The 26102-nt window shown below is 45.5% G+C and overlaps 1 protein-coding gene across 4 annotated transcripts in view; it reads left to right on the forward strand.

The window, feature by feature from the left end:
- The first annotated feature begins 8116 nt into the window (after positions 1–8116).
- Positions 8117–26102, forward strand: part of RBBP6 (RB binding protein 6, ubiquitin ligase) — a 28541-nt gene continuing 10555 nt past the window's right edge. The window contains exons 1-9 of one of the 4 annotated variants that reach the window (XM_032126424.1): positions 8117–8353; positions 14181–14280; positions 16158–16196; positions 16833–16869; positions 21432–21476; positions 23868–23956; positions 24077–24173; positions 24728–24867; positions 25737–25909. In XM_032126424.1, coding sequence (XP_031982315.1) covers positions 8188–8353; positions 14181–14280; positions 16158–16196; positions 16833–16869; positions 21432–21476; positions 23868–23956; positions 24077–24173; positions 24728–24867; positions 25737–25909 — 886 coding nt within the window. In that variant the 5' untranslated portion in view covers positions 8117–8187. The remainder of the gene's footprint in view (positions 8354–14180; positions 14281–16157; positions 16197–16832; positions 16870–21431; positions 21477–23867; positions 23957–24076; positions 24174–24727; positions 24868–25736; positions 25910–26102) is intronic. The other 3 variants (XM_032126422.1, XM_032126425.1, XM_032126423.1) reach the window with 3 other exon arrangements.

Consider the following 26102-nt stretch of genomic DNA (forward strand, 5'->3'; position numbering starts at 1 on the left):
TGCATTAGAGAAAGCATTACTACTTTTGATGAGGAGAAGGATTACAGGAGAAATCTGCATAAATTTATTGGTAAATGTCATTTAGCATGTGTCCAAGTGTAATTCATCACAGGGCTGTAGTGCAGCCTGGTGAATCACACAGGGCTGGGGTTTTTCAATAGACAGATAAATAACCCTTGGGACAAAATTACCTTATTGATACTAAATCACTGTAGTTGCAGGTGAGCAGAACCTGCTCGGGACAAGGCCCTCGGGGAATGCCAGTCCCAGTGAGATGAGTGATGGGAAATGCCAGTCCTGGGAGATGCTCGCTGCTCTTCCTCTGCCTGCTGAGCCTCACCCAGCTCTGCTTGTGTACCACAAGCCTCCCCAGCACCACAGCCCTCTCCATCTGCCTTCAGCCTCACTGCTCCCTCCTGGCACAGAAACGTGCTGAGGACTTATCCCAGCTGCTGCTCCAGCTGTCAGGGCCATCCCTGTGCTTCTGGCTTCCCTCCCAAAGGCCCCCACAAGCCCAGCCACTCCCAGGGGCACTGAGGGACCCGCAACAACCTCCTCAGAAAGGGTTTCCTTGCAAATCACCAGCTTGGTGCCCACAGGTCCCTTCAAGGCTCTGTCGGGGTTCATTCCACAGCTGCAGGGGTTGTTGTGTCCTTGATTAACTCTCCCAAGGGATGTGTTTATCCACAGCAGCAAGTCCAGCTGCCTTGGCTTTGATCTCGGATTTCCTTGTATGATGTAAGGATGTTGTACATGTTGGCTCTGACAGGGTGAGGACTTTCTGACAGCCAGCACCTGCCGCAGCATCTGTGACAAGCTCAGAGCTGGTCCTGCTAAACCAGAATGTCAATCCCAGGGCTTGGCTGGAGCTGGATGTCCTTGTCCATCCCCATAGACACCAGTGTGCATCCCCACAGACACCAGTGCCCATCCCTACAGTCCCAGTATGGTTTTAGTTGTGATTCCAGCCTGGCAGAGGTGAAGGTCACTATAGAAACTTCAAGGAACGTGATAAACATGATGGCACTGGGTCTCCTACCCCATGCCCTTCTTGCCACCTTCCTCTCTCCAGAGGAGGAATATCCCAGGGGTATTGGGAGAGCAGCTCTAGGGAGGGATTAGGGAGCTGTCACTCGAGAACCAACCAGTCATTGGCTTTTTTAATAGAATTTTCGACAAATACAACAGGATACACCCAAACCCCCTGAGCTGGGGAGGAGGGAACGGGCACATCTTCATCACACTCATGCTGTGGTTCATTGTGCCCTTGACAATGGCCCTTTCTGAGGAAGCCAACCTGAGCACTGGCAGTTCCAGCCTGCTCTTAATTCCAGCCCTGGCAAGGCTGGATCCAAACCTCAGTACTCCCAGCCCAGGAACATCTCCCAGCAGTGCGATATCCACGTCTGCAGCGATTTCTGCTTTCACACATCTCTCCAAGCAAGCAAATGCCTGCTTCATCCTGACTGCCTGATACGCCTTATCATTGTGTTAGCAATTAATATTAGCATGGTAGAAATTGCTAATTTGTGATATACAATAATTAGAATTCAATTTAATTGCTCTCAAACTCTGCATACAAATGTGGCTTCCACTCCCGGGTTGGGGAGAACAACAGAGGAAGAGAACATCCTCCCTGATGACACAGGTGAGGCCAGCACAGCAGGGTGTCCTTCCCTGCGGGTGGGTGGAAATCTGGGAAAAGCAGAGCAGCATTTCTGGGTGCTGAGCTCACTGCCAGGGTGTGTTCTGTGGGAACGTAGGTGGGCTGGATCAGGGCAGGCAGCCCCCAATGCTCACCTGTGCCTCATTGCAGGATGGGGCCTTTCTTCCTGCTTTTGGGGCCTAGGTGAGGCTGGGAAGAGGGATGCTGCTTCTGGAAACAGCAGAGGCTTCATGAATCATGGCAGGTACCAAAAGGAAATAAAAAAGTGGGAATCAAAGAGGGTTTCCCAGGGGCCGATGCCCCTCAGACCCACGTTGGGCCCTGCCTTGCAGGCTGGGACCACAGTGGGTGCAGCAGAAGGTGAGGGCATGGCCAGGAAAGAGCCTGGGCAAAGGGGAGCACATCCCAGAGATGGGGAGCACGTCCCAGAGATGGGGAACACTGGAAAGACTCAAGGTATGGGGTAGGTACCAGCCACACACAAGCCCAGTATGATGATGTGGCTCATGTGGGTCCTGGGTATCCACAGGGAAATACCAAAGCAATTCTCACAGAGAGCAGGTTTTCTCTGCACAGCACAGTCAGACCAGTAACATCCTGGGGGCAGTGCTTGTATCTCTGCTCCCAGGAAGGCTGAGAAGCTGCAGAGTCCTGGCAGGAGCTGCAAGAGCTGCTTGACAGCCAGAAATCTGCCATGGGGTGAAAGATTAAAGAGGTGAATCCTGGGGGTTAAAGATCACTCAGTTGTGTTCTCCAATTGGCATGTGGGAAGTTTCTGGTGATGGATGGCATAAACCGCCGTGTAACTGAGAGAGATTTAAGCTGGGGATAAAACACACATTTTAACAAAGGAGAAATTAAACTAGGAACAATTTGCTGACAGATGCATAGAAGGTTTGAAAATGAAGGACATAAATAATGCTGAATTTCTGCTCACCCTTGGTGAGGGAGGTGTACCAGGCACAGGAAGGTCCTGCTAGCCCTGCTTCTGGGGGTGCAGAGCTGTGCTGGGCAAGAAAGGAGATGCCCAGTGCCTTGGAGAAGAGGAGGAACAGATGGTGTTTACCCACGGGGTAAATAGTTCTGGGAAGTCAGGAGCCCCTGGGCATGCTGAGCAGGGAAGGCTGAGAGCCCTGGCTCTGGTGAGGCTGGCTCCCAAGGTGACACAGAGCTGGCGTGACAAGCCACCCCACAAGTGTGTCCTAGAGTGCTCCCACCACAACCTCAGCTCACACGGATTTATTCCCTGTTTTGAAGAGCAAGCACAGAGGCAGCAGTACCTGTGTGGAGAGAGCTGGATGAGGCTGTTATCTCCAAGGGATTAACGGCTGCTGTGACTCACAATGAAGATGACTCAAAGACAGACAGAATCCAGGGATAAAGTCAACCATGGTCCCATCACCAGCCAATTCCACAAACTCAGCACCGTCTCCTGAGCGATTAGTGCAGCCACGCAGGGAGCTGCAGAGGAGCAGTGCTTGGGTTTGGCTCTCCCTCTCCTGATCCTCAGCATCTGCATCTGGTGATAGCTGCCGTGTGCAGCCAGGCAGGCATGACCAGGCTGGGAAGGGAGTGCTCCAGGGGACAGGGAGAAGGGGCCTTTGATCCCTCTAATTAATTCTGATTTTAAATGTATTGAGAAGTTAAGAATGAGGAGGGAAGCTGGGGCTGCTTCGATGTGTGTGAGTGGATGGATGCAGACAAGAGGCTGCACAGAGGGCAGAGATTAGGGAAGCCAGAAAGGTTGGAGGCAAGGACCTCGGGCAGAAGGGGCTGAGGAATGCTGATGGGGATGGACACACTGGTGCTCCCACAGCAGCTGGTGGCACTGGGACCAGCGCAGGAGCTGCCAAGTGCCCGGTCAGTGGTGCCCAGTGTGTTTGCTCTCTGCAGAGGGCTCAGACACCACAGCACAGCCCTGGCTGCTCTGTGGCCATGGGAGTCACCGTCTCTGGGGCCACTTGAGCCGGGGTACTGGGACCGGCCATGTGCGTGGGGCTGCGCTGGGCATGAACTGCTACCGATTTTGCTGCTAGACATGACTGTGTGTTACCAGAGGGCCATTTCCTGGCTTTCTGAACAGAAACAACCACCCAAAACAGGCACCAGAACTTTTTTTTAGCTCTAAGATTGTTCTGCCTGGATAAGAGAAGGCTCCAAGGAGACTCAGAGCCCCTTTCTGTGTCTAAAGGGACTCGAAGAGAGCTGGAAAGGGACTTTTTACAGGACAAGGGGGAATGGCTTCAAACTGTTAGATTAGGTATTAAGAAAAAATTCTTCCCTGTGAGGGTGGGGAGGCCCTGGCACAGTGTGCCCAGAGAAGCTGTGGCTGCCCCTGGATCCCTGGAAGCGTCCAAGGCCAGGTTGGACGGGGCGTGCAGCACCCTGGGACAGTGGAAGTTGTCCCTGCCCAGGGCAGGAGCCGCCGCTGCCGGTCCCTATCCCGGTGCTCAAATGACCTCTAGTGGCAGGCGGGGACGGGGGCGGCGGGTTCGCTTTCCTTGGAAAAAAAAAAACTAAGCTAAAAGAAAAAGCGAATTGCGTCGGGCTCCTTCTCTCCAGAGATAGCAATGGCCAGTTAACTTCCTCTTTTCTTCCTCCGAGCAGTTTAATTAGTGACTCGAAATTCACCAAGCAAGAAAGTCACCCTAGTGCTCCCGCACTGAGGGGGACCAGGCTGGGAGGCGATGCCCAGCAGTGTCGGTGACGGCGAGATAACGAGCCGAATCTTCCCAGAGCCTCTGGATTCCCTGGAGGAAGGCGAGATGTCCCCACCAGCAGCGTAATCCCCCTTTGTGCCACAGTTCGGGCACAAGAAGCGGCAGGAGAAGGGAGGCTGTGGGCTCTGCTCCCAGCCCCAGCCCTCCCTGCCGCACCGTCGGCGCTCGGGACACAGGGCTCCGTGCCGACTGGAGCTGGGCTCATCTCCTGGCATCCTTCTGGGGTAGGATCAAAGGAAAGCCCTCTGAAGAGGAGATCTTGCTTTAATTTGGGATCACGACCCAGGGAGGGCACTGGCCCCGAGAGGATGGATTCACTGTGGGGTGCTGGAGTTGGGATGCTCAGGTGGGAGCAGCCCTGGTGTGGGACAGGCTCCTTGGGGGACACTGCTGGAGTTCTCTGGATGGCTTTTTGGGCTTCCCAGACAAATCAGCTCTGATTATCACAGAAGAAGTTACTTTTATTCTGATAATAACTGTTATACTGTTCATGCAGGGAGGAGTTTGTCCTGCTATACCTCTCCTGATTCATTCTGTGATGAGGAATGAGCTCTCATCTTCTTTCTGACTCATTGATTGGGTAAATCTTCTCCTTAGTACAGAGGGTAATAAATTCAGGCTGCAGTGGGGCTGCCAAGGGTTGGGACCCTCTGAAAACTGGGTCAGCACCTTCCACCAGTCCACATGGGTGTGCAGGGTCAGTGGTGTGCTGTAGGGTGTAAGTGAATCCCAGGAGGGAGCAGCTCCCAGGACTCTGGGTAATTACAGACTGGGTTTGCTTGTTTGCTTCCTTGTTTGTTTCTTACCTATGACCTAAAAGCAGGCTTCTGGACTTGTTTCAGTATTCCAGCTCAACTCTTTCAGTTTCCCTCAATTCTGAGGAGGATTCAGGGAGCTGGCAAACATTTATGGATTGCGAACTGGTAGGAACTCTGGAAAACCACCAGTCACTCTTAATGAAAGCTTAGCTTTAGGCAGTGCCTGCCCACAGCAGCTGGGCCACCTCCAGAGCTGGAGTGATGACACCGGGCTGGGGCTTGGGGAGCAGCGTGGATGTTCCAGCTAGGCAGGTGCTGAGCTGGGTTCTCTCATCACCCAAGCCCCAAGTGCCTGGAGCAAGGTGAGTTCCTCTCCTCTTGCAGAGCCCACAGCTGAAGTCACAAAATAAAAAAAAAAAGTAGACTCATTGCTGCTGACAAAACAAAGTGGAGAAGGAAATACAATTCCACACCCTGCCACCTTGTCAACCCGCATGTCCGAGAGACCTGCCCATGAGGCTGGGAAGGTGTCAGACCTGATTTGTCCTGCTCCGCTTTGAAGGAGTTTTGTTTGTTTCTTTTTGTATTGTTCAGTTATACAACAGGGACAATTCTGTGTCAGCCTCAGTCCATGGTTGAAAACGAATGTCACAGCCTTAAATTGCCAGAGGGCAGGGTTAGATGGGATTTTTTTGGAGAGAATTCTTCCCTATGAGGGTGGAGTGGCCCTGGCACAGGTTGCCCACAGAAGCTGTGGCCGCTCCTGAATCCCTGGAAGTGTCCAAGGCCAGATTGGACAGGGCTTGGAGCAACCTGGGACAGTGGAAGGTGTCCCTGCCCATGGCAAAGAGTGGAACTGGATGAGTTTTAAAGTCTTTTTCCAACCAAACCATCCTATTATTCTATGATTCTACAATTCAAGCTGAGAATTAAAGCAGCAAAGACCAAAGCTCAGCCAAAGGTGCTCTGAGCAGCAGAACTGTGCTCAGATAAAACTGCTTCTAAATCAGTAAAGTACTAAATGAGATGAAGTTCCCACACAGCTCCCCATAATCCATCATGGTAAAACACTGAAGCTCCATTTTACAGCAAATAGATTCTGTTTATTGCTCTTTTTTTAACTAACATGTGAGCATGACCTAAAAAAGTGCCAACACATTTTAGGTTGTTTTGCAGAACTTAGAGAACAGTTTACTGCTGAATGTATTTGAAGTGAAAGAGTTCAAAGTTTCAGAACTAATTTAAAGCTACAAAAATAGCCCTGGTGCCTACAGGTGTGCAGAGACCACCAAGGTTCAACCCTGCTCTAGTGTTTAATGGCTTTCAGAGTAACTCAGCCCCTCCAAAAGCCATGGGGTATTTCCCTGCCTCATCTGGAAGTTCACGTTTTGTTTTTCAAAGTTATAAATGCGGGTGGCTGAGAACACTTGATGTGACATGAGCATTTCTGTCGCCTGGAACAGGCACATCAGGCCTTTCCTTTGAGTCAGACAGGTTTGTCCAGGGCATGGCAGCATTCCCTAAATCAGGAGTTGGTGACACATCGTGGAGTCATGGAATGGTTTGGGTGGGAAGCGACCTTAAAGAACATCCACCCCCTGCCATGGGCAGGGACACCTTCCACTATCCCAGGCTGCTCCAAGCCCTGTCCAGCCCGGCCTTGGACACTTCCAGGGATCCAGGGGCAGCCACAGCTTCTCTGGGTAACCTGTGCCAGGCCCTCCCCACCCTCACAGTGAAGGATTTCTCCCTAATATCCCATCTAGCCCTGCCCTCTGGCAGCGGGAAGTCAGCACCCTCCTGCCCGAGGTTCCTGCTCCGATCTCAGAGCTCAGCTGCTCATGGGAGCACCCCTTGTCCAGCCGTGCCCAAAGCACTCCTTGTCCAGCCGTGGACAAGCCGTGTCCCTTGTCCATGGAGCAACCAGGCAGGTTCTGCTGGACACAGGAGCACGGTTATCCATAGGGGTCAGAGATCACAAGCTTAGACGAAAATTTTAGATGACAAGAGTTTATTCCAAGGCTTCACTATTTTTATTTGAAAAATTAACTTGTCTTTGGATTGATTTCTTTGAGACAGCAGTGTGGCAGCTGGTCGGCAAAAGGTTTTCCATGTAAAGATTTGAGAATTAGAAAATACGTATTTGTAGAGTGAAAGACTGTTCTTAGTTAAGTTTCAAAAAATGGGTTGAACGCAACACCAGTGCATAACGTGAAAGAGGGAGAGGTTTAACCATGACATTACTGCGCTATGAAATCCAGAGGACGGTGACTATTATAGTGTATCATGTCAACATTCACCTCAATCGTGTCCTTTCATTTCCGGCGGGTTCCTGAGGGGCGCACTCGCGGGAACCACGCGCTCCGCTAGGGGGCGCCCGGGAGCAGGGGGAGGGCCCGCAGCGCCCACGTGACGCCGTGTCACGCGCGGCGCCGGGTCACGTGCGGCGTGGTGGACGCGGCTTCCTCTGCGCATGCTCCAGCGGCCCGTGCGCTGTCGGCCGGGAAACCCCTCGGCGCAGCGCTGAGGGCAGGGGCGGTCGCGGGAGCCGCCATCGGGGCCGCGCGGGGCCGAACCGAACTGAGCGGGACGGAGCCTGAATCCAGCGGGGACCGAGCCTGACGCGAGCGGGGCCGAGCCTGAAGCGAGCGGGGCGGCGCCGGGCCGAACAGGCCTGAGCCCGAACCTGAACCGAGAGGGGCCAGGCAGAGCCGAGCGGGGCCGAGTCCTAGTCGCGCCCGAACCGAGCGAGGCCGAACCCGAGCCGAGCCCGGGCCGAGCGGGGCCGAGAGCAGGAGCCGGGCGGGCGCGCCGCGCTCGCTGAGGGCCGCGCGGTCGTTGCGGGGCGGGGGCCGCGGGCTCGCCACGATGGAGACCTGAGGCCTCCTCAGCCCCGAGCCCTGAGGCCGCGGCCCGGCCATGGCGCAGCGCCGCGGGCTCTGAGCGCCGCTCGCCGCCCCAGCGCCGCCGCCCCGGCCCCCGCGGGCCCTGCCCGACCCCCGCGGCCCCGCCGCGCCAGAGCGGGCGGTGCCCGCGCCCCGCCATGTCGTGCGTGCATTACAAGTTCTCCTCCAAGCTCAACTATGACACGGTCACCTTCGACGGGCTCCACATCTCCCTGAGCGACCTCAAGCGCCAGATCATGGGCCGGGAGAAGCTGAAGGCGGCCGACTGCGACCTGCAGATCACCAACGCGCAGACCAAAGAAGGTGCGTGGGGTTCGGGGGCAGTGGTGCTGCGGTGATGGAGCTGAGGCTGCTGTGGGCTCAGAGCTGTTTCTTTGTAGCTGTTGCTCTCACAACACCGTCCGAGCAGTTCTACGTGCGGAGCACGGGTTCGTGTGCGATGGTGCTACGAAAGTTTTGGGTTCCTGGAGTTGTAGGTGAAATGGGGGAGGAGGGGGAGGATGTCTCACCATAAAAAACCTGCCAGCTTTCTTTGAAATCTGGCAGAAATGTGAAGGTGATAGGAATATAGCACATAGCTAATTTGAATGGGGGGAAAAAAAAGTGTGTTTGATGACTGAACTTTGTCTTCAACTTCTTTTTGTCCCGCGTCATTGGAAGGTACTTTGCAGCTTTTGTTACTCGCCTTTCATTGAAAGCAAGTGCCCATTGCAGTAATTACTTAGAAGCAACAATTTGTGTTAGTGTATCAGGGAGTTACAATTTCTGCAGACCTTTTAAGCCTTTTACACAATCAGTGTTCAGTCATCAAAATTACTCTTCGGAATTCCTGGTTAATATAAGTTTTCCAAACAAAAGACACGGTAATTTGGATACTGCTGAGCATCATCTCATCATTCTTGTCTAATTTTTTTTTTCTTTTTGGCACTTAGTGTTTGCTGTATCAGGGCAGTCCTGAAGTTTTATGGCAGAACATTTACAGTGAATATATGTAAGAAATGTTCTTTGGGAAGTCATAAATTCTCTTAAATCTAATAAATAATGCTTGATTCTGAGGTGTGAGTATGGGCTTGTGTTACAATGATGCTTCAGTTTGGTAATCTGCCATCCTAATAAGTTTGAATGTGATTAAAGACTTCGGAGTGTGACTTTTCAGAAATAAAAGGAATTGTGTTTTCATTCTTTCAACGTTAAAACTTTTTTTTTTGCTCCCTCTGGTTCTGTGTCTCAGTAGTTCTTTTCTTTAAAATGTGCACTAGTGGGGTTATTTTCTCTTTCAGTGTTAAGTCTTGAAGTTTAAAGAGAATGCTCTGTAACTTCAGCCCTGACCTTCGAAGGGGTTGGAGTTAAAGCATCTGTTTATCTACAGATATTTAAATTATTTCCAGGAGAGTGTGAAGAGACTTCACAGCACAGCATTAGGGGTCCTGGGGCTGCTGTTGTGTTGCGTGATAAACGTAGGTAGAGACACAGTTGAGAAGCCTTGGATTTTTCTAACAGTATTGAATAAAATTGTGGAAAGCTTTTGAACACTGAGTTTGATTCGCTTTGAGGGCTGTGCTAAGGAGGGTCCCTGCGCTGTGTCCGGAGTTGCTGGGGCATTTTGGGCTCCCTGAAGGAGCGGCTGACGTCACCCGGGCTGGTCGGGGCTGTGGGAAACAGAGCCTTGGCTGGGAAGGAGCTGTGCTGGAGCCCCGCTGTGGGCACCAGAACAACAACTGCTTTGAAATAGACCAAACACGTGTAGTTTATTGTAGCAGGTGAACAGAAAGCAAAGTTGTTAGGAGAAAAAGATGCTCGTAAATGTCACCTCATAAAGCATTACTGCAGCATCCATCATACCAGATTTGCCGGGGTGTTACTTTGTTTTCATGTGTAACCAGAGCCCAGGGAAGGAAAAGTGTTTGCCTCGCTAGAAGCTGTTTAAAGTGGTGTTGCCTCAAGGTGAAGTTAAAAAAGGATTTTCCTGGGTCCTATGGGCAGGTTTTGTTGCACTTTAACCTCTGCAAAATGAGTATAAAATTATAAATATATAACTATGTAAAATACATAATTAAAAATTCTATATTAGTGACACAGATGGTTATTGAAGCTTTCCTAAGGGCAAAAATCCCCCTGCAATTTGCAGAGCATAGCTAGAGAATGCATTTCCAAAATTTATGTCTGTCAAATCTTTGGTTTATATGCACAAATGTGCATCTCAGTTTTTATTAATGAGATGTAGATACTTAAATTAACCTGCCGAAATTAAAAACTAGACTGGGATATTCTGCTGAAGTGGGATGCTAGGAATTCTTACATGTGGACATAAGTATTGGGTTTTTATAATTTTGTCTGTTCAGGAGTCCTGAGTAAATGTTAAAATGTTCTTGTGAAGAACAAAGTGAGGCATGAGTGGAGATGTGCTGTGTGTTCAGATCGTCCAAGATCATGGAAGCTTTTACAGTTCAGGAGCTGTTACTTTTCCTAATGGAAAGCTAGTAATAGGAAAACTGCTAGTATAAGCTAGAAGTACACAGGATTTTAAATATTGGTGGGAAAAAGGATATGGTGGACTGTGTAAGATTCTGGGAATGCAAAGTGATTGGGTGGGACCTGTTTTATATAGGGGGTCCCTCTTCCATGCCTGCTATCAAAGCATGTTCTCTAAAGCCTGTGCTTGAGAATGGTGCTTTTAAACTTGCCTCCATTCCATTGGAGCTGGAATTTTTTACCTTTCTTCTGTAATAGGTGTTCCCAGAATATTGTGGAAGAGCTGCAAGCTCCAGAACTGAGGTTTCTTGAGCGTTCTTTCCTGCGCTGTGACATTCTGAAACAGAACACTTGAAAAATGTGCCATACTTACAGGGTAAAATACAAAAAAAATAAACCCCAAACCGTGCCTCTGAACTGGTGTGGGATGGATGAGTGGTTTCAAGGCAGAATAGTGCTCAGGCACTTCAGCCCCACGCAGACACCACACCAGAGCCAAGAGGACCTTAACACATGGGGCGGGTAGTGTAATCCGATTAATGATTGGAAGTAGGGTGGATTTTATTGACTCATCCCTTCAGAGCAGTGCAGGGGCTCTTGTGAGGCACAGTGCTGTGTGGTGAGAGTGCAAATGGGGATTCCCTGGGCTGTTTAGCCTTCTGAGCCAGCTTGTTCCCGAAGTGATGATCTGCCTGTTGTAGATGAGATCAGGGATGCTTGTTCTGGGGGAGGCAGAAAATCCAACAGGAGTGGCCCAGTCTGTTACTCGGGAAGTTTCAAGGCTGCTTTCGTAGCCAGCTACAGCAATGGCTTGTCACAAAGTGAGCAAGTGCTGGTGATGAGAACAGAGTTAACAAATCCTGTCTAGGGAGAAAATGTGTTCTAGGGAATTCCCTGTGTTCTGGTGGGGACAGCCTGGCATGTTGGCTGGTATTCCAGCTCTTACCTGCACATCCTTCCCCAGCAGCCTAACAGCTGCTTAGCAAGACTTTTCCCTGCTCTGGCACACCTACACCTAGACTTGCCTTCCAAGGACTCCTGGTGAGTTCTGTACTTCACCTGGGTGAAGAACCTCTCAGAGTGCTCAGAGCTGCTTGGGCAGTGCTGTCAGATGCATGAAAGCAGGCCAGAAAATAATGTGGGAGCTTTTGTCAGTAACTTGATACATAAGCACAAGTTATTAAAACTAGCAGAAATTCTTATAATAGATGAATTTAAAACTGAGATTTTTAACTTGCTCATTCGATGTGAAGCAGCATAAAGTTGCCAGCAAATCTGAGCTCTTTGCACTTAGCTGTAAGAAGGTTGTGGACATTAATGCAGTCGTTGATGTCAGATTTCTAAGTCTGTGTGAGGCAGCAGTCAGGGTAGCTGATGTTAACTAGTTTGCCTCCATTCATGCCTTGAAATACTTCTTTCTCTGGACTCTTTCAAGCTACTATTTTCTTGTAGGATAAATAGCAGGTTTTAGACTGCTGTGTCTCTTCTGCTCTTGCCTTTAATCCAGATCTTTCTTTGGTTTTGCAGGTAGTTTGGGTTAGTTGTGTAGTTTTAATCACAGCTCAGATTGACAAAATCCAGTAGCCACTTCCCGGCCGTGACTGGTGGTAAAACAAGTTTGTGCTATATGGGAGTGGGAATGAACAGTGTTGCTGCCTCCAGCTTTGAGCGTTTCTGTTGGAGCTCTGCTTGGATGAGTGTGAGCAATAGCTGTGTTGAGTTGGCCTCACTGCTCACCTTGAGGTGTGGAGTCATGGCAAGACAGTGACAGGGCTGTGCAGGTCCTGGGAGCTGTGAATCTCTGCCAGGGGATGTTGCTGCCCATGAGGAGCAGGTTCCTATCGGGAGACACCAGTTTAATCTGAAAGCCTTTTTGTGAAGCTACTGTTGCTTATCCTGTATCTCTGAAATCACAGTCCAGTGATTTGTGATCCAGACCAGAAAGAAAGAACACTTTTGTTTGACTCTGTTCCACAAGTAGAAACAGCTGCTTTGGGCTTCTGGAACTGCAGCTGGCACCATCTTCCAGGTGTTTGTCTCAGCCTCAGCACTGCTTGAACTCCTCCTCCATCAGAAAGTCCCAGAGCAGCCTCTCTTGACAGGTGGCTGTGTGAGGAGCAGAGCTCTAAGGCTTGTGTCAGGATGTGACTTCCGTAAGAGCTGCTGTTTCTATCATTGCTAGTCCTTTCACCCACAGTTTTCAACTACTCTGCAGTCCAGTGGAATCTCACTGTTTGGTTCCCTGGAGGGAACGTAAGGAATTAGTTTCAGCTAAATGATTTCTCAGTTTTCTGAAGAAATGTTCTGTTAGTTCGAAATAGAAGTAAAATTTTAATTTCATGGTTGAAGTGATGTCTTCTGCTAGGTATGTTTTGGTCTAAGGGAGGTTCCTGCCTGTGGGAATAATATACTGAAAAATGGGGCATAAATTGTGAGATGCTCCTATTTTGTGCGTGATCACTGTGCAAACTCATCCTGACAGAGCTTGACTAGATACACAACAACTCTGGGTTTCAGACCAGGTTCTGATTCAGTCTGCAAAGGTAAGGGATTGGAATAACTAGCACTGCAGGCACATCACAGGGAAGGACTGCTCATGGTGCTTTACAATATTTAGTCCTATCCAGCCTGTGTAAGTTCCATATAAAAACCATTCTTATGGAGAGATCTTTGCATTTTAAGCCTACTCAAAGTGTGTCTGAGAGTTGGATTTTTGTTTAGGCCTTATGTAAAAGGTCAGGAGGCTTTTCTTCTCTTTAGACAACCAGCACAGTACAGGCCAAGGCAGAGCAGGTATAGCTCCAGGCACATGCTTGTTTTCCAAAGTCTTTTCAAGGCTGCCTTCAGAAGTCATTTTGTGTGAGTCTCTCTTCTCTACAGAAAGTGAATGGAAAGAACTTGTATCCCTTTGGTTAATTCAGACTGGATGGTGAGCTTAAGGGGGGAGGCACCACTTTAGTTTGAGCCACTTCTGTCCTACTTGTGAAAGCAAGCTCAGACCCCCCCCCCAGGTTTCTGTGCTCCAAATTCCAGTGCTGCCAGTTTCAGTTGCATTTCTCTGTCAGGCCCTGAGCAGCTGCCCAGTGTGGTTGGGGATGGTGCAGCTCCAAGCACAGAGCTGGTGCCTCTGCTGTTCTGCCAGGCCTGAGCAGGGCAGCAGAGGGGAGTCAGGTGTACTTAACACACTGAAAACACTGGTGCAGAGTTTTCCTGCTTTAACTGGTACTTGGTTTGTTCAGGACAAGCAGTCACAGACTTTAGAATCTGTTTTATGCAGGTGAGGCTTGGCTGTCATTTGTTTTTGTCCAGAGATCTCTCGGTTTCGTAGCCAGACAGAAGCAAAACCAGCTTAAAACAGATCAGGGAAGAACCTGATGCCTTATCAGACTCTGCTTTAGTGTCACTTGAAACCATTTTGCTCTTGACATTCAAACTAACTTTAAAAACTGGAAACGATTTTGCTGCTTGTGTTTGATTATCAAACCTGAAGATTTCTTGACAGGTGCTGTTGGTGTGTCGAGAGTGTGAAAGCCTGATGTTACATATAAAATTTTGCTTTTAGATCTCCAAAGGGATTCTCAAAAGTGCTTTGTAATTGCATATTAAATACATTCTTACGAATTGACTAACGCTTTTTCTGTATTGATGTTGTTTCTAGAATACACTGATGATAGTGCCCTGATTCCCAAGAACTCATCGGTGATTGTGAGGAGAATCCCTATTGGAGGAGTTAAAGCTACCAGCAAAACATACGTTATGTAAGTACTCCAAACATTCTCTTCTTTGGGAGGGGGTCAGTGTGCCCACCTGGTTACTGACAGCGTTGCAGAGGCACTCGGGTTGTAGCTTGCTTGTTAAAGCTGCTGCTGGTGTTTGTTGTCATGGGGTAGATTTCAATGTGTCTGTCCTAAAGGAGACTTAAGATTTTGGTGTTCAGACACCAGCAATGGTAACTTCTGAGATGATTCTATTGAGTTTGTTTTGGGGTTTATTTTTCTGAGATTCAAGTGCAGATCCTGTTTCCTCTACATGGGGAGATTCCTTATTGTATGTGCCTGCCTTTTTAACAAAGACAGGTACGCATTGTAGTGTAAGCTTAGCATTTGTTCCCATCTCAGAAGAGTTTGGTTCTGGGAGTATTGCCTGCATTTGGGAGAGGTGGGGCAGGATATGACAGGTATTTTTCTGCCTCAGATCCTGGGGAGTTGTATAGCAGTTCTAGAGGAAAGACCAGGGATTGGTTGCCAGCTGGTGAACCATGCAGACAAGAAGTTTCATCCCTAAGTGATTCCTGTGCATTTTCTAAAGACGGTATCTATTTGAGGCAAAAGAACCATACCCTAAAGGGTACTGGCTTTTGTGCTAGTACCATGAAGGAATAGTTAATCCTGCCCAAACTCAAATCTCAGAAGCAGTGTAGCACGTTGCCAAAGGTACTGGTTACCTTTCTGAGTGTGTCTGTACCCAAGATGGGATCTGTGCTCCAAGTTTTAATTCTGTATTTCTAAAGTTTACACCTGATTCTCTGTATTCAATATTGATTAAAATCACAGACACTCAAATGCAATCCTGACTACAGGATTTTGCTGCATTGATGTTTTCATACAGTCCAGATTGATAACAGCTACATCAGCTCTGTTGGAATGGGCATGTTTTTTATCGTCCTTAAAGCCATGCCTCTTCACAACCAGCAGGAGATACTATTAGCTTGTGGTTTTGCCATGTCTTTCTAATGTTGGTTCTCAATAAAGTACCCTGAGGAGTTACAGTGTGTCTTGAACAAACAATACGGCAATGTCCTGGTACCCATGAACCATTTGCAAGCAAAAGACCTCGAATGGATGTGGCTCTGCATGTATCCTTGGGATATGTTACTGCAGGAGTTGGTGCAGTGCTTCCAGGCTCTCCTTTGGGATTCTGCACCCACAGCATTGTGCCTGTAAACACAGCCTTGCTTTGAGGGTTCATTTCAGTGTGTGCTGACTGCTGTCCTGTCAGTGCACCTCTCCTGGTGTTGTAAAGCCCTCCAAAGAATCAAAGCTGGCATCAAAGATTCCATCAGTGGTGTGGGTGGATCAGGAAAGAACAGCACTGCTGTGGTAGACTTGAAAATTAACCAGGCAGATGAGCTTTCTGTTCCTCACCTGGAAACACTACAGAAACCACTGATAGGCTGGTTAATGTTTAGGGATGGGGAATGTCTGCTGGAATGGTGGAGAGGCCTTCAGAAAGGCATTACTCACCCTAAAGTAAATGGCTGAAGCAACTGTTTTTGATTACTGTGTGGTAATCAAAAGTATTTCCATGTACTTCCTCACCTTCAGGAGGTATAATTGGGAGCCTGGGGGGTTTAGCCATGGCAGGAAGCTGAGCCTCTCCATTGGCATGTGAATTCCCCAGCAGGCTTTGCATTGCTTCTGCTCATGGGACTCTTTGGATGATGCGTGGATTGTTTGTTAACTCTCTCAGTGGCTGCATGTGTGGTTCATGATGAGGAGCATGCAGGTCCAGACCAACGAGTATGTGGAATCTCAGCAAGTTTTCAAATGTGATACATATTTCCTAAAATATTGTAACATATTCAAGATTATCTTATAGCAAATTCTGGCAATTAAGACCTTTTTTTTTGTCACAGGACTCCTAAATCGCACAAAATCCTAGAAACTACTTTCAGGTGACATTTCTACTACTATTTTTAGTCAATATAGCATATGTAACATGTTTAATATTTTGGCACTTTGATGGCTAAATATAGTAGATCTCTGAACACAGTGCTTGGGCTTCCACAAAGAAACACTGTTCTAGAGACTGTGCTGCTGACACTGTTATGTTGCCCCTTTGTCACGTGACTGTGCTTTTCACTTGAGCAAACCTGCACTTGTAGATTATCACTGTTCTTTCATAGAAACAGAAGCCCCGTATCTGGTACCTGTGTGTGATACCAGGGATGTACGTGTTGGCCAAAGCTGCCCCATGCTTCGATGATTGATTATTTAAGAACACAGAACTCTAGTACAGACTTCATGGGTTTGATACTTAGAGAGCAGACAAAATATATGAGGACCTCCTCTTGCACTGTTGTGTTCTAGATCTGTAAGTCTTGAGTAATTTGTCACAATGTACAAATGTGATTTGGGGGGATTTTTTAGTTGCACTGAATGTACCAAGAGAGAACAGTTTATGTTACAAATAAATATCCACATGCACTAGAGTATTGGAGCATAATGTTGTGATGTTCAGATTCTGGAATCTTTGTGTCGGGTACAAGTGATTTGTTTTAAATTCTGATCACCTTTATTTCTTCTTCTAGAAGTCGAAGTGAGCCAGTGAGTGGAACATCAAAAGCAGTATGTAAAAACACAATCTCACACTTTTTTTCCTACACACTGCACTTAATTCTAAACAATGCAGCCTTTTATTAACTTGCCAAACGTTAACTTAATATATTTTACAGTAAAACCTAGTGTATGTTGTAAATACATTGTATTTGATTCAGCATAGTAAAAACTGGGTAATGCCATCATTTGCAGAGTTCTAATGTGAATATTGGTATTTGTGCCTAGTAATGCATTGTATTTCATATTGAATATGCCAGAATCTCTCCTGTATGACTCTGTGTTGTACAGATAATGTATGATCGTTTCCAGATCCTGTAGGCTCGAGGTTTGCACACTGAACATGGTACCATGTTCTACATCTGTCTGTCTATAGCTAGTGATATGTATGTTTGTATAGGTTGTTGTGTGCTTTTTGTTTCTTGCAATAAAAACTGTTTGGAGTGTATTTTTTGCCATTTTCACATTGTATCACTTAGCTTTTGTTTTTAAATACCTTTTTTTTGCCTAATGGTTTTTGAAAATGTTATCAAAAACCACTGAGAAATCATTATTGTGAAACTTGGTGCTGTTCCTTACTTTTGACTTGGGGGTTCAAACAAATACCAAGCCCAGCATATCCCAGATGTTTTCAGGACAGTTCTGTGCAGCTAAATGATTCCTTCTTGTGTCCTTAAATATTTGGGTATTTGTTCCTAAAACTGTATAATTGAAGTGATATTGTTTGGGCCCCCCCGCGTACAGAAATGTCTTTAATAGCCTGACGTGAATTTCAATATCGCTGCTACACAGAGTGGTATTCTAAAGTCCTGCATTTGATCTCCCCTCTTTATCTGGTGAAGCAGTTTAGTTCAACAGTCTGCAAATGACAATATGAAACACAAATTTTGGCACCAAGTTAGAGCCTGGGGCATTCATGGGGTGAAATCCCTGTCACTTTTCTTAACATCTGCCTGCAGCACGTTTTTAGATCTGGGTGACTCCAGGATTGGCTGCTGCTGTAATTCCCAAAGGTTAAGCCTTTCTTTAGTATACCACCACTTGGAATTCACATTTGGAAAAGGGGCAGCATTTTCCTTCAGGTTTGCAAACACTGTTGTTCCGCTGCTAACATATAATCCCACACAGAAATCCGTGCCTGGTGATGGGCTAGATCTTGGTGTGCCACTTGGGTCAGTACTGTGTGCAACTATGCTTTTCCAATAGTCCTTAGAGTATCAAAGTACTATTTGGTGGGGTTTATTTTTCATCTTTATTTTAAGTATAACTGCTTCTCCTTCACTAGACTGGTGTGAGGCATTACACTAACCCTGGATCATTGGTTCTGATCACTTGATCAGCTATTAGGGTAATTTAATCTAGAAATTCCTGAACTCTGGGGCTGTGTTCTGGGAAGAATACAGCCTCTGGTTTCCATGGAAACAATTAACCTCAAATTGATAACTTGCTCTGTGTAGGTCTAAAACCACTAAATGTAACATCCATAATTCTATTGCTGATTGATTGAAATTCCTTTTGGAGATTAATGCCTCTCATTGTGAGTTGGAGTTAGCTGAACTGGCCCAGTGACCCTAGCAGTTAATGTAATGCATTTATGTAAACCACGTTTATAGTATTTGATCTAATTCAGATGGGTTTTTATTTCTTGAAAACAGTTCTTTTTCTTTTTGTTTACTAGCATGTGTATAAACACAAACCACATGTTCATAAATAAAGTTAACATTCTTTTAGCCTCGTGTGTTCCCTGGCATGTCTGTATTACATTGCTCAGTAGCATCTTACCATAAGCTAATGTAGATGTGTCAAAAAAGGAAAAATCCCAGAGTGGGAGGGAAGACTTAGGGTGAGTAAGAACTAACAGCAGGGAAGGAAAAGCAAAGCAGAGCCATTCCCTGGTGTGCTCTGACTGTCCCTGGTCTGGGAGGGTGGAAGCCTTGCATCCCTCTGTACAGGCCCTCTCTCACTGGAAAAGCCCTGCAGCCTCAGCAGCTTCTGGGGCTGGAGACACAAATAGTTTGTTCTTAAAGCTAACTCAGGTCTTGGTGTGGGGGGATTGTTTGCCTTTTTTTTTTTTTTTTTTTTAGTAATACACATATTTTTGCATGTATTTCAGAACAGAAGCTGGGTCTTGATGTAGTTGGAGTAAATCTCATCAAATATTGATGGAGAGTAAAGCTGCAAAGTTAAAGTCATTAAGATTTCTTTTTTTAAAGGATACACAAAAGTGTCTTCTTTTTAGTATTTCTTCATTGTCATACTCTTCTGCCAGCTGTCATTCCACCCTTGGCACAGCCAAAGCCAGGGCATGGGGCCTTTCTGCTTTAGGGTCAGTGTCTCAGTACCTTCCACGCTCCTCGGAGGCTGCGGAAGGGCCGAGCTGTCCTTGTTGGTTTAGCACCATCAGGTGCAACTGGGAGCTTCCCTGGCTGAACTCGTAGTGTAGCCAGGCTGTGGGGTTTGGGGAAAGCCCTGTAATTTCAGTGTAGCACTCCAGCAGTGAGATCAGCTTTTTCCTCTTCTTTTCTGTCCCCTTGCCCACTTGGCTTCATGTTAGTTTCTGTTCAGTCTGCTGCATGACATGAGAGTTAAAACATTGGCTGTTGAGTTTAGGGTTTGGGGTTACTTTCTCTGGGTTGTTTTTTGGGGGGGTTTTACAATAATTTTGCACTGTTGTCTTAGGTTTGCCTACAAGTTCATGGAGATCTTGTTTCTACTTGACTGTTTTGAGGGACTGTCGGGAAATACTTCAATACAAAATTTAAAAGGAAAAAAAAAATAGGCAAAACTATAGGATCATTGAAAAATGGCCATAGGCAAATGCACTGAAGAGTACATTAATTATCTGTTTGCTGCTTTTGATAACTGTTCAATATCACCTCTTTTAAGAAATTAGACTATTGCCTGCAGGTTGTATAATAGCAGCTTCCTAAAAAAAATAGAGGAAAGAATTAATAGTTTATTAACTGTTGTGTTTTAGTTCCTGGTCAGTACTAGACCATTTAGCGCTAGAGGTTTCCTAATTTCTTGTTTGTTTCTGAAAAAACCCACAAAATTATAGCTGTGCCTGCCCTGACAGAACACTGGCCTGCTTTTTCACATGTAAAAGAGTGGCATATGGAGCATGAAGCTTCAAAATGCTTGTGCAGACCTCCTTTTGAACAGAACTAGGTACAAAGCATTCTGGAAAGAAGGAGAGGTGAATCTTGTGGTAAGACTTGCAGAGGAATGAAGGTCTTTTTGTCTAGATCTCTGTGTTCCTCTCCAAAGACATATTTTCAAGAGCTCTGTAGTCAGTAATACAGGAATGCTCTGTGTGCTTTCATGAAAACACAGAAGAGAAACAACTTCCTGGTGTGAGGAATCATCTTTTGCATGGAGATACTTTTTCCAGAGTCTGCTAAAACTGTTCTCTCGAATTCTCCACTACATTAGGTAGTAAAGAACAACACCTTTTTTAAGGAAAGGTTTTAATCTCTTTGCTGACCTGTTTCATGACTTCTTGGAGAGCTGTTCAGTTCAAATTGTGAATTTTTATTCTACATTTTTGAGCAATTTAGAGGTAATAAGCAGTGATTCAGGTGTCTTTCTGGTATTGTTGTGCTAGCTCAAGTCCTGCTCATGGCGGGATATAATTCAATGTACTGCAGAAGTAACTAGATCGAGTTAACCTCTTTACATGTGGTAAAACTGCTCTTCAGCACTAGTTCTCTGGCTTTTAGCCTGAGGACTTCATTCCTGAGAGCTGTTCCATAGGCAGCTGGGAGGAGAAGAACGGAGACAAAAGTTCCAGGCTTGTGCTCTGAATGCATGTTTTTATCATCAAGAGTATGCTTTGTACTTTCCTTTGTTCATTTAGCACTGGGCTGCTGTTAAAGATCAGGTTTGGTCTAATTGCAAGGAATAATCTAAATTCTCACACTTTCCAAACTGATTTGGTGGTAGGGCCTGTGGTCTTATACAAGAAATCTGTTTTCATAATTTTTATAGTCTACTTCGTCATTATAAACACCTTTATGTAAATGATTTAAGCAGTTGTTTTTTTTCTAGACAAAGTGGCAGATTGTGGCTGCTGTTCTCGATTGGCTTTTATTTGGGTACTGACAGGAGGGGCAGGGTGTGTGTTTCAGGGCTGCTGGGCCTGGCCTTCATTCTGACAGGCAAATGTGGGTTCACAAAATCATCACTGTGTGCATTTAGAAATGATGAGACATTCACTGATTCATTTACAAACTACACTAATATTAAGTTACCTGGAGTGATACTTCTTCCTCAATTAAACTTAAATAGTTTTTAAAGTCCTTTTTAACTGAAAAATGACGGCTTCCTTACCCTTTTGAAAAAGTAGATCTCCAGTGGGGTTGGCTATTTTAATTTTTTCTCATAAGTATGTAGATACTCTTAAGCCATCATGGATTTGGACTTTGTTTTGAATAAATACAAATTACACTGGGTTGGGATTGCATCTGGTTGACACTCAGGGGGATATAGTGCAGACATTCAGACTATAGTAGTGGTTAACTATTGCTGTGTTCTGACTGTAGAACTTGAATATGTGTTTAATTTTTTGTGAACAGATTGATGACTCTTCTGCATCTATTTCTCTGGCCCAGCTTACTAAGGTATATATATATTCTTGTCAAATACTTTAAAAAGTGTTTGCTTCCTATTTTTAAATTGATACTGTGATCTATAGGTGGATAACTGTTGTAATTGGAAAACCCCCTTTAATTTTTATTAATTTAAAGTATTTATTTCAACTTTAAAATGTGTGTATATTTTGATACTATCCTGTAAAGAGTAGTTCCCAGTTTGGGAAGATAGAAGGGGAGTACCTTATCAGCCTCAGCATAATGTTGCAGTATTACTCATCCTCAAGACACAAAGAAGAAGCTCTTCAGAAGCTGTTTTACCGTTTTTCATACGTTTCATTAATTTTGCGTTGGAAACTAACCCAGTTTGTACAGAAGAATTTAATTGGCTGTAAGTTACGGACATTCCAGGGGGGTGTGACCAGCCACAAGAGAAGCGGTTCTGTACCATGGACAATTGCATGGCTATTTTGAATCCCTAGTCATAGTTACAGACCCATTCTCTGAATGCTGCACAATTCCATAAATTGTGGGATCTATACAGTGGACAACCCGATCTAATTTGTTTGAACGCAGACTGTGTAAATTGCGTAAATGTACCTCATTGTTTATAGGAATATACCAATGTGTATGTGTGGCATCTAAGCAGCTGTGACCTTCTGAAACTGTTGTAATGCCATGTTTTGCTCGGGAACTGCTTGCATTTTTGCTCACCAATGTGTAATTTGTCTGGGAAAGCACTAGTGACTGCACTGTGTGGACAGGCAAGTGCTCAATCACCAGTCCCTAAAGCTACAGGCAGTAGAGTAGGCAGGGCCTGAGGCAGAGCAGCTAGTTCTTTGTCCTCAAAATAAAGGCTGGAGTTTGTTCATTTCTAATAAAAAGAAATCTCTTCCCACTGGTAACTTTTTCCCTCTTCACTACAGAAACTAAACTGTGTACATTTGGCCAAAAAAACCCCAAAAACATTGTATATATAAATATCTCTAGTTTGGAAGGTAGCCACCAAAAGATTTGGTCACCATTAGTGCTGTCCCTAAATGTGTCCTCGGGTCTGTAACCTCATGTGAAGTTTTACTCTAAAATGTGCAAAGCTGTCCGAGGGGTGGGGCTACACATTTAAGCTTTTGAGGAGATTTAAGTATTTCAGAAAAATGCAGGAAGATGACACCAAGCGGCTCAGCACTGTTACTCCCTCTAACCGCTCAGTGCAGCCCAGCTCAGCACGGAGGCAATGTGTTAACAGTTCTCTGGTGATTATTACTATGTATGAAATGCCATATTTGAATTTTGGTCTATTCCTACTAATGTTTTGTGGCTTTTGGATGTGTTTTGTAAACCGTTTGGGTTCAAACAAATTAGTCAAGTATTATCTGTAAAGCTTTCTGTAACTGTTAATGGAAATGATTTCATAGCTGGCGATCCGGATTCTGTTACTGTGGAGAAACACTGTGTATATGAAACAACCATTTAATAAAATGTTGAAACTAGTTGGTTGCTTTTGTGAATGAATGCATACAAAACCAAACCATGAGTGCTTGAGCTGAGTGATAGGTGCTTGAAGGCCCAAGTCATTTACAGTCACTCCCTTAGACCCTGCTTGTATCTGGACTAGTGTGTAATAAAAACATTTGAACAAATATAACTTAAAAATCGTCTGGCTTCAGTAATTTGAAGATCTAGTTGTGCAGAAGGTTTATATTACAATTTGTGTGTTAAAAGGACATAGTCAACTGGAAAAAAACTGCAGGTTTTGTTCACTGTGGTTAAATCACTTCACAGGAAGAAGTTAGGAGGGGGGAACATGCAGTTTGGACTGCCTGCAGCTCCTGATGATCAAATTTCTGCTGAAAAGAATCTTTTGCCTTGCTGAGGGATTAAGCCTTTCGTCCTTTTAATACTTGTGTGTCTGAAGCTGAGTTTCAGCAAGCAAACCTAACTGCCCCACCTCTGCAGTTCTGTGTCCTTTTAATACTGCAAAATGTAAATAATGCTGCTTGTATCCATCTTAATTCCTTTTCCAGTGGAGAGCTTCTCCTGCATATAGTCTGGAGCTTAAAAATCCTGGATCCAGCGTAAAAATACTGGATATTGTGGTTTATCTACACATAGCTTCAGTCCTCTGAAGGAAATTGGATTGGTTACACAAGTCTTGCTGTAAGGTACAAACAGAGCCTAAGGTTTGAGTGCCCAAGAGTGCTCTTTTCTAGTAGGTTCTCAGGCACATAAACATCATGTCATGGCATAAGGACTCCCCAGACCATCTTCAGTACAAATCTGTTTGGTATAAGCAGCTGCTCTCATGCAAGCTCAGCTAGTGTAGTGCTGCTCTTTACAGGATTGGATGAGTGGTGTTGTCTTGGGCTGTGTGGGCTTAAATGTGTTTCTAATGTGTGTGTCAAATAATTACCTGTTGCACAGACTGCCAATCTGGCTGAAGCCAATGCTTCCGAGGAGGATAAAATAAAAGCTATGATGACACAGTCTGGCCATGAATATGATCCAGTCAAGTAAGTGTTGCTAATGTGAAACTTGTTCTTTGAAATTGATGTGAAAATTGTCCAGATGGTTTGTTTTAAACAAGAGAGACACATTAATCTCTTTTCCTTTTTTTCCCCAAAAACTTGTAGTTACATGAAGAAACCTGTGGGGCCACCTCCACCCTCGTACACCTGTTTTCGCTGTGGCAAACCTGGGCACTACATAAAGAACTGTCCAACTAATGGGGTAAGATTTGGGGGACTTGGAGGGGTGCTCAGTTTTTAATTTTTACCTGGATAGTTACATAACAAACATGTGAATACTCACAGTAAGAACTGTATCTTTTGGTGTGAAATACAGAGGTCACATGGCAGTGTTGCAAAAGCCTTTGGATTCAAGAAAAAACTGGAATTATAAATGTAAAATTTTGTTTTTGCTAGGTCAGAGGCACTAAATACTCCCGTAGATCTTTCTATGTGAAGCATTGTGTATAGCTTGATATATCTCAAAATAAGTTTCTCCAAGTCCTGAATCCAGCTCCCTCTGAACTGCTCTTTGGAGGAGGAGCAGGTTTGGGGGATTTCACCCTTAAGGAACCTGTAGTTAAGCCAAAGAATGTCAGTGAGTTCAAAAGATTGCTCCAGCCTCTGGAACACCCTGGCTGTATTTGTTTAGGGAAAAGAATATTTTAGTCCAACATGCTAGGTAAGAGGAGGGGGTTAAAAGCTTTTGTGCTTAAAATAGTCACTGAAATCTCATTTTCAGTGTGGGCCTTGAGATATGTGTGTGTTTCTTAACAGGACAAAAATTTCGAGTCTGTTCCCAGAATTAAAAAAAGCACAGGAATTCCAAGAAGTTTTATGATGGAGGTGAAGGACCCCAACACAAAGGGTGCCATGCTGACCAACACTGGGAAATACGCAATTCCAACCATAGATGCGTAAGTATGGGATTGGTTGGACTGATCCAAAAATGGAATGAGAGAAAGCAGGCAGAAATGTGCGAGTGGCGGTGCATCCACATCGGCCAACATCTGGAATTGTGGGGAGGAAGCGTTGGCACCGTATCTCAACTTTAAAATCCATGCTGCTGCCTGACATTAAAATAAGGGGTCATGCTGCTCACACCCCTGGGAGCTGGTTAAATGTGAGGTGTGCTGAGACTATTTCTGCAGAACATTTCAGCAGGGTTTGTAATTGGGATTGTTCTCTCTGGGAGCTCATTTTGCTTCTAGTTTGTCTTTCAAAGGTTTCATGTAAAGTGTAATAAAGCAGCTGTTGGACTGTGATTCCCTCCCTCAGATGTGAAGCAGGCTCAAGTTTTCCTGTTGCTATAAACTAGGAAAACACTTGTGTGTGCTGAGCACAGTGGCTGTTCTAAAATACACTTGGTAACCCTTCTGATTTTCTCTCCTGGATGTCTTTTTTTGGAAGCTGTAACACAGACTTCTTTCAGTTAGAAAATGTAATTACTGGCAGACCAGCTTTATCCTGATCCTCCAATTTACATTTAGCCTCTGGCAAAGGAGAGCTGGGATTCATTTCACCTGATATGAGCTGTCATACATTTTTCTAGTCTGAACTGATTTCTTAGTTGATCCGATGAACAGGATAGTTCAGCAGGAGAATTCCTTCCTCCCTCGTCTTGTGTTAGGGCTATAGAAAAGTAGTTCAAATTGAACAGCTGTGTTTAGGAAGGCTGATGGAGAGGGAGAAGAATTCCACATATTATCTATCTTTGATAAAATTCGAAGCTTGGAAGAGTTTTCCCTTTAACTTTTTTCTTTTGCTTTCCCCACCCTACTTCCAGGGAAGCTTATGCTATAGGAAAGAAGGAGAAGCCTCCCTTTCTACCCGAGGAGCCGTCCTCCTCCTCAGAAGAAGATGATCCTATTCCAGATGAGCTGTTGTGTCTCATTTGTAAGGATATAATGACGGATGCGGTTGTTATTCCCTGCTGTGGAAACAGTTACTGTGATGAATGTAAGTGTTACTGCCAGGTTTGTTAGTTCCAAACAAATTTGATCTTCTGAGAGCAGAAATAGGAGATAAGGAAATTGCTGTGTTAGTTCTATTGAATACTCCAGCGTGTCCTGAACAGGGAAAGACTCTTTGTAGATGGTGAAAAAAAGGCAGAAAGCTTTTTTCACTCCTTAAGTATTTAGTTAAATCCTCT

The sequence above is a fragment of the Corvus moneduloides genome, chromosome 16 (assembly GCF_009650955.1).
Source record: "Corvus moneduloides isolate bCorMon1 chromosome 16, bCorMon1.pri, whole genome shotgun sequence".
Classification (NCBI taxonomy): Eukaryota; Metazoa; Chordata; class Aves; order Passeriformes; family Corvidae; genus Corvus; species Corvus moneduloides.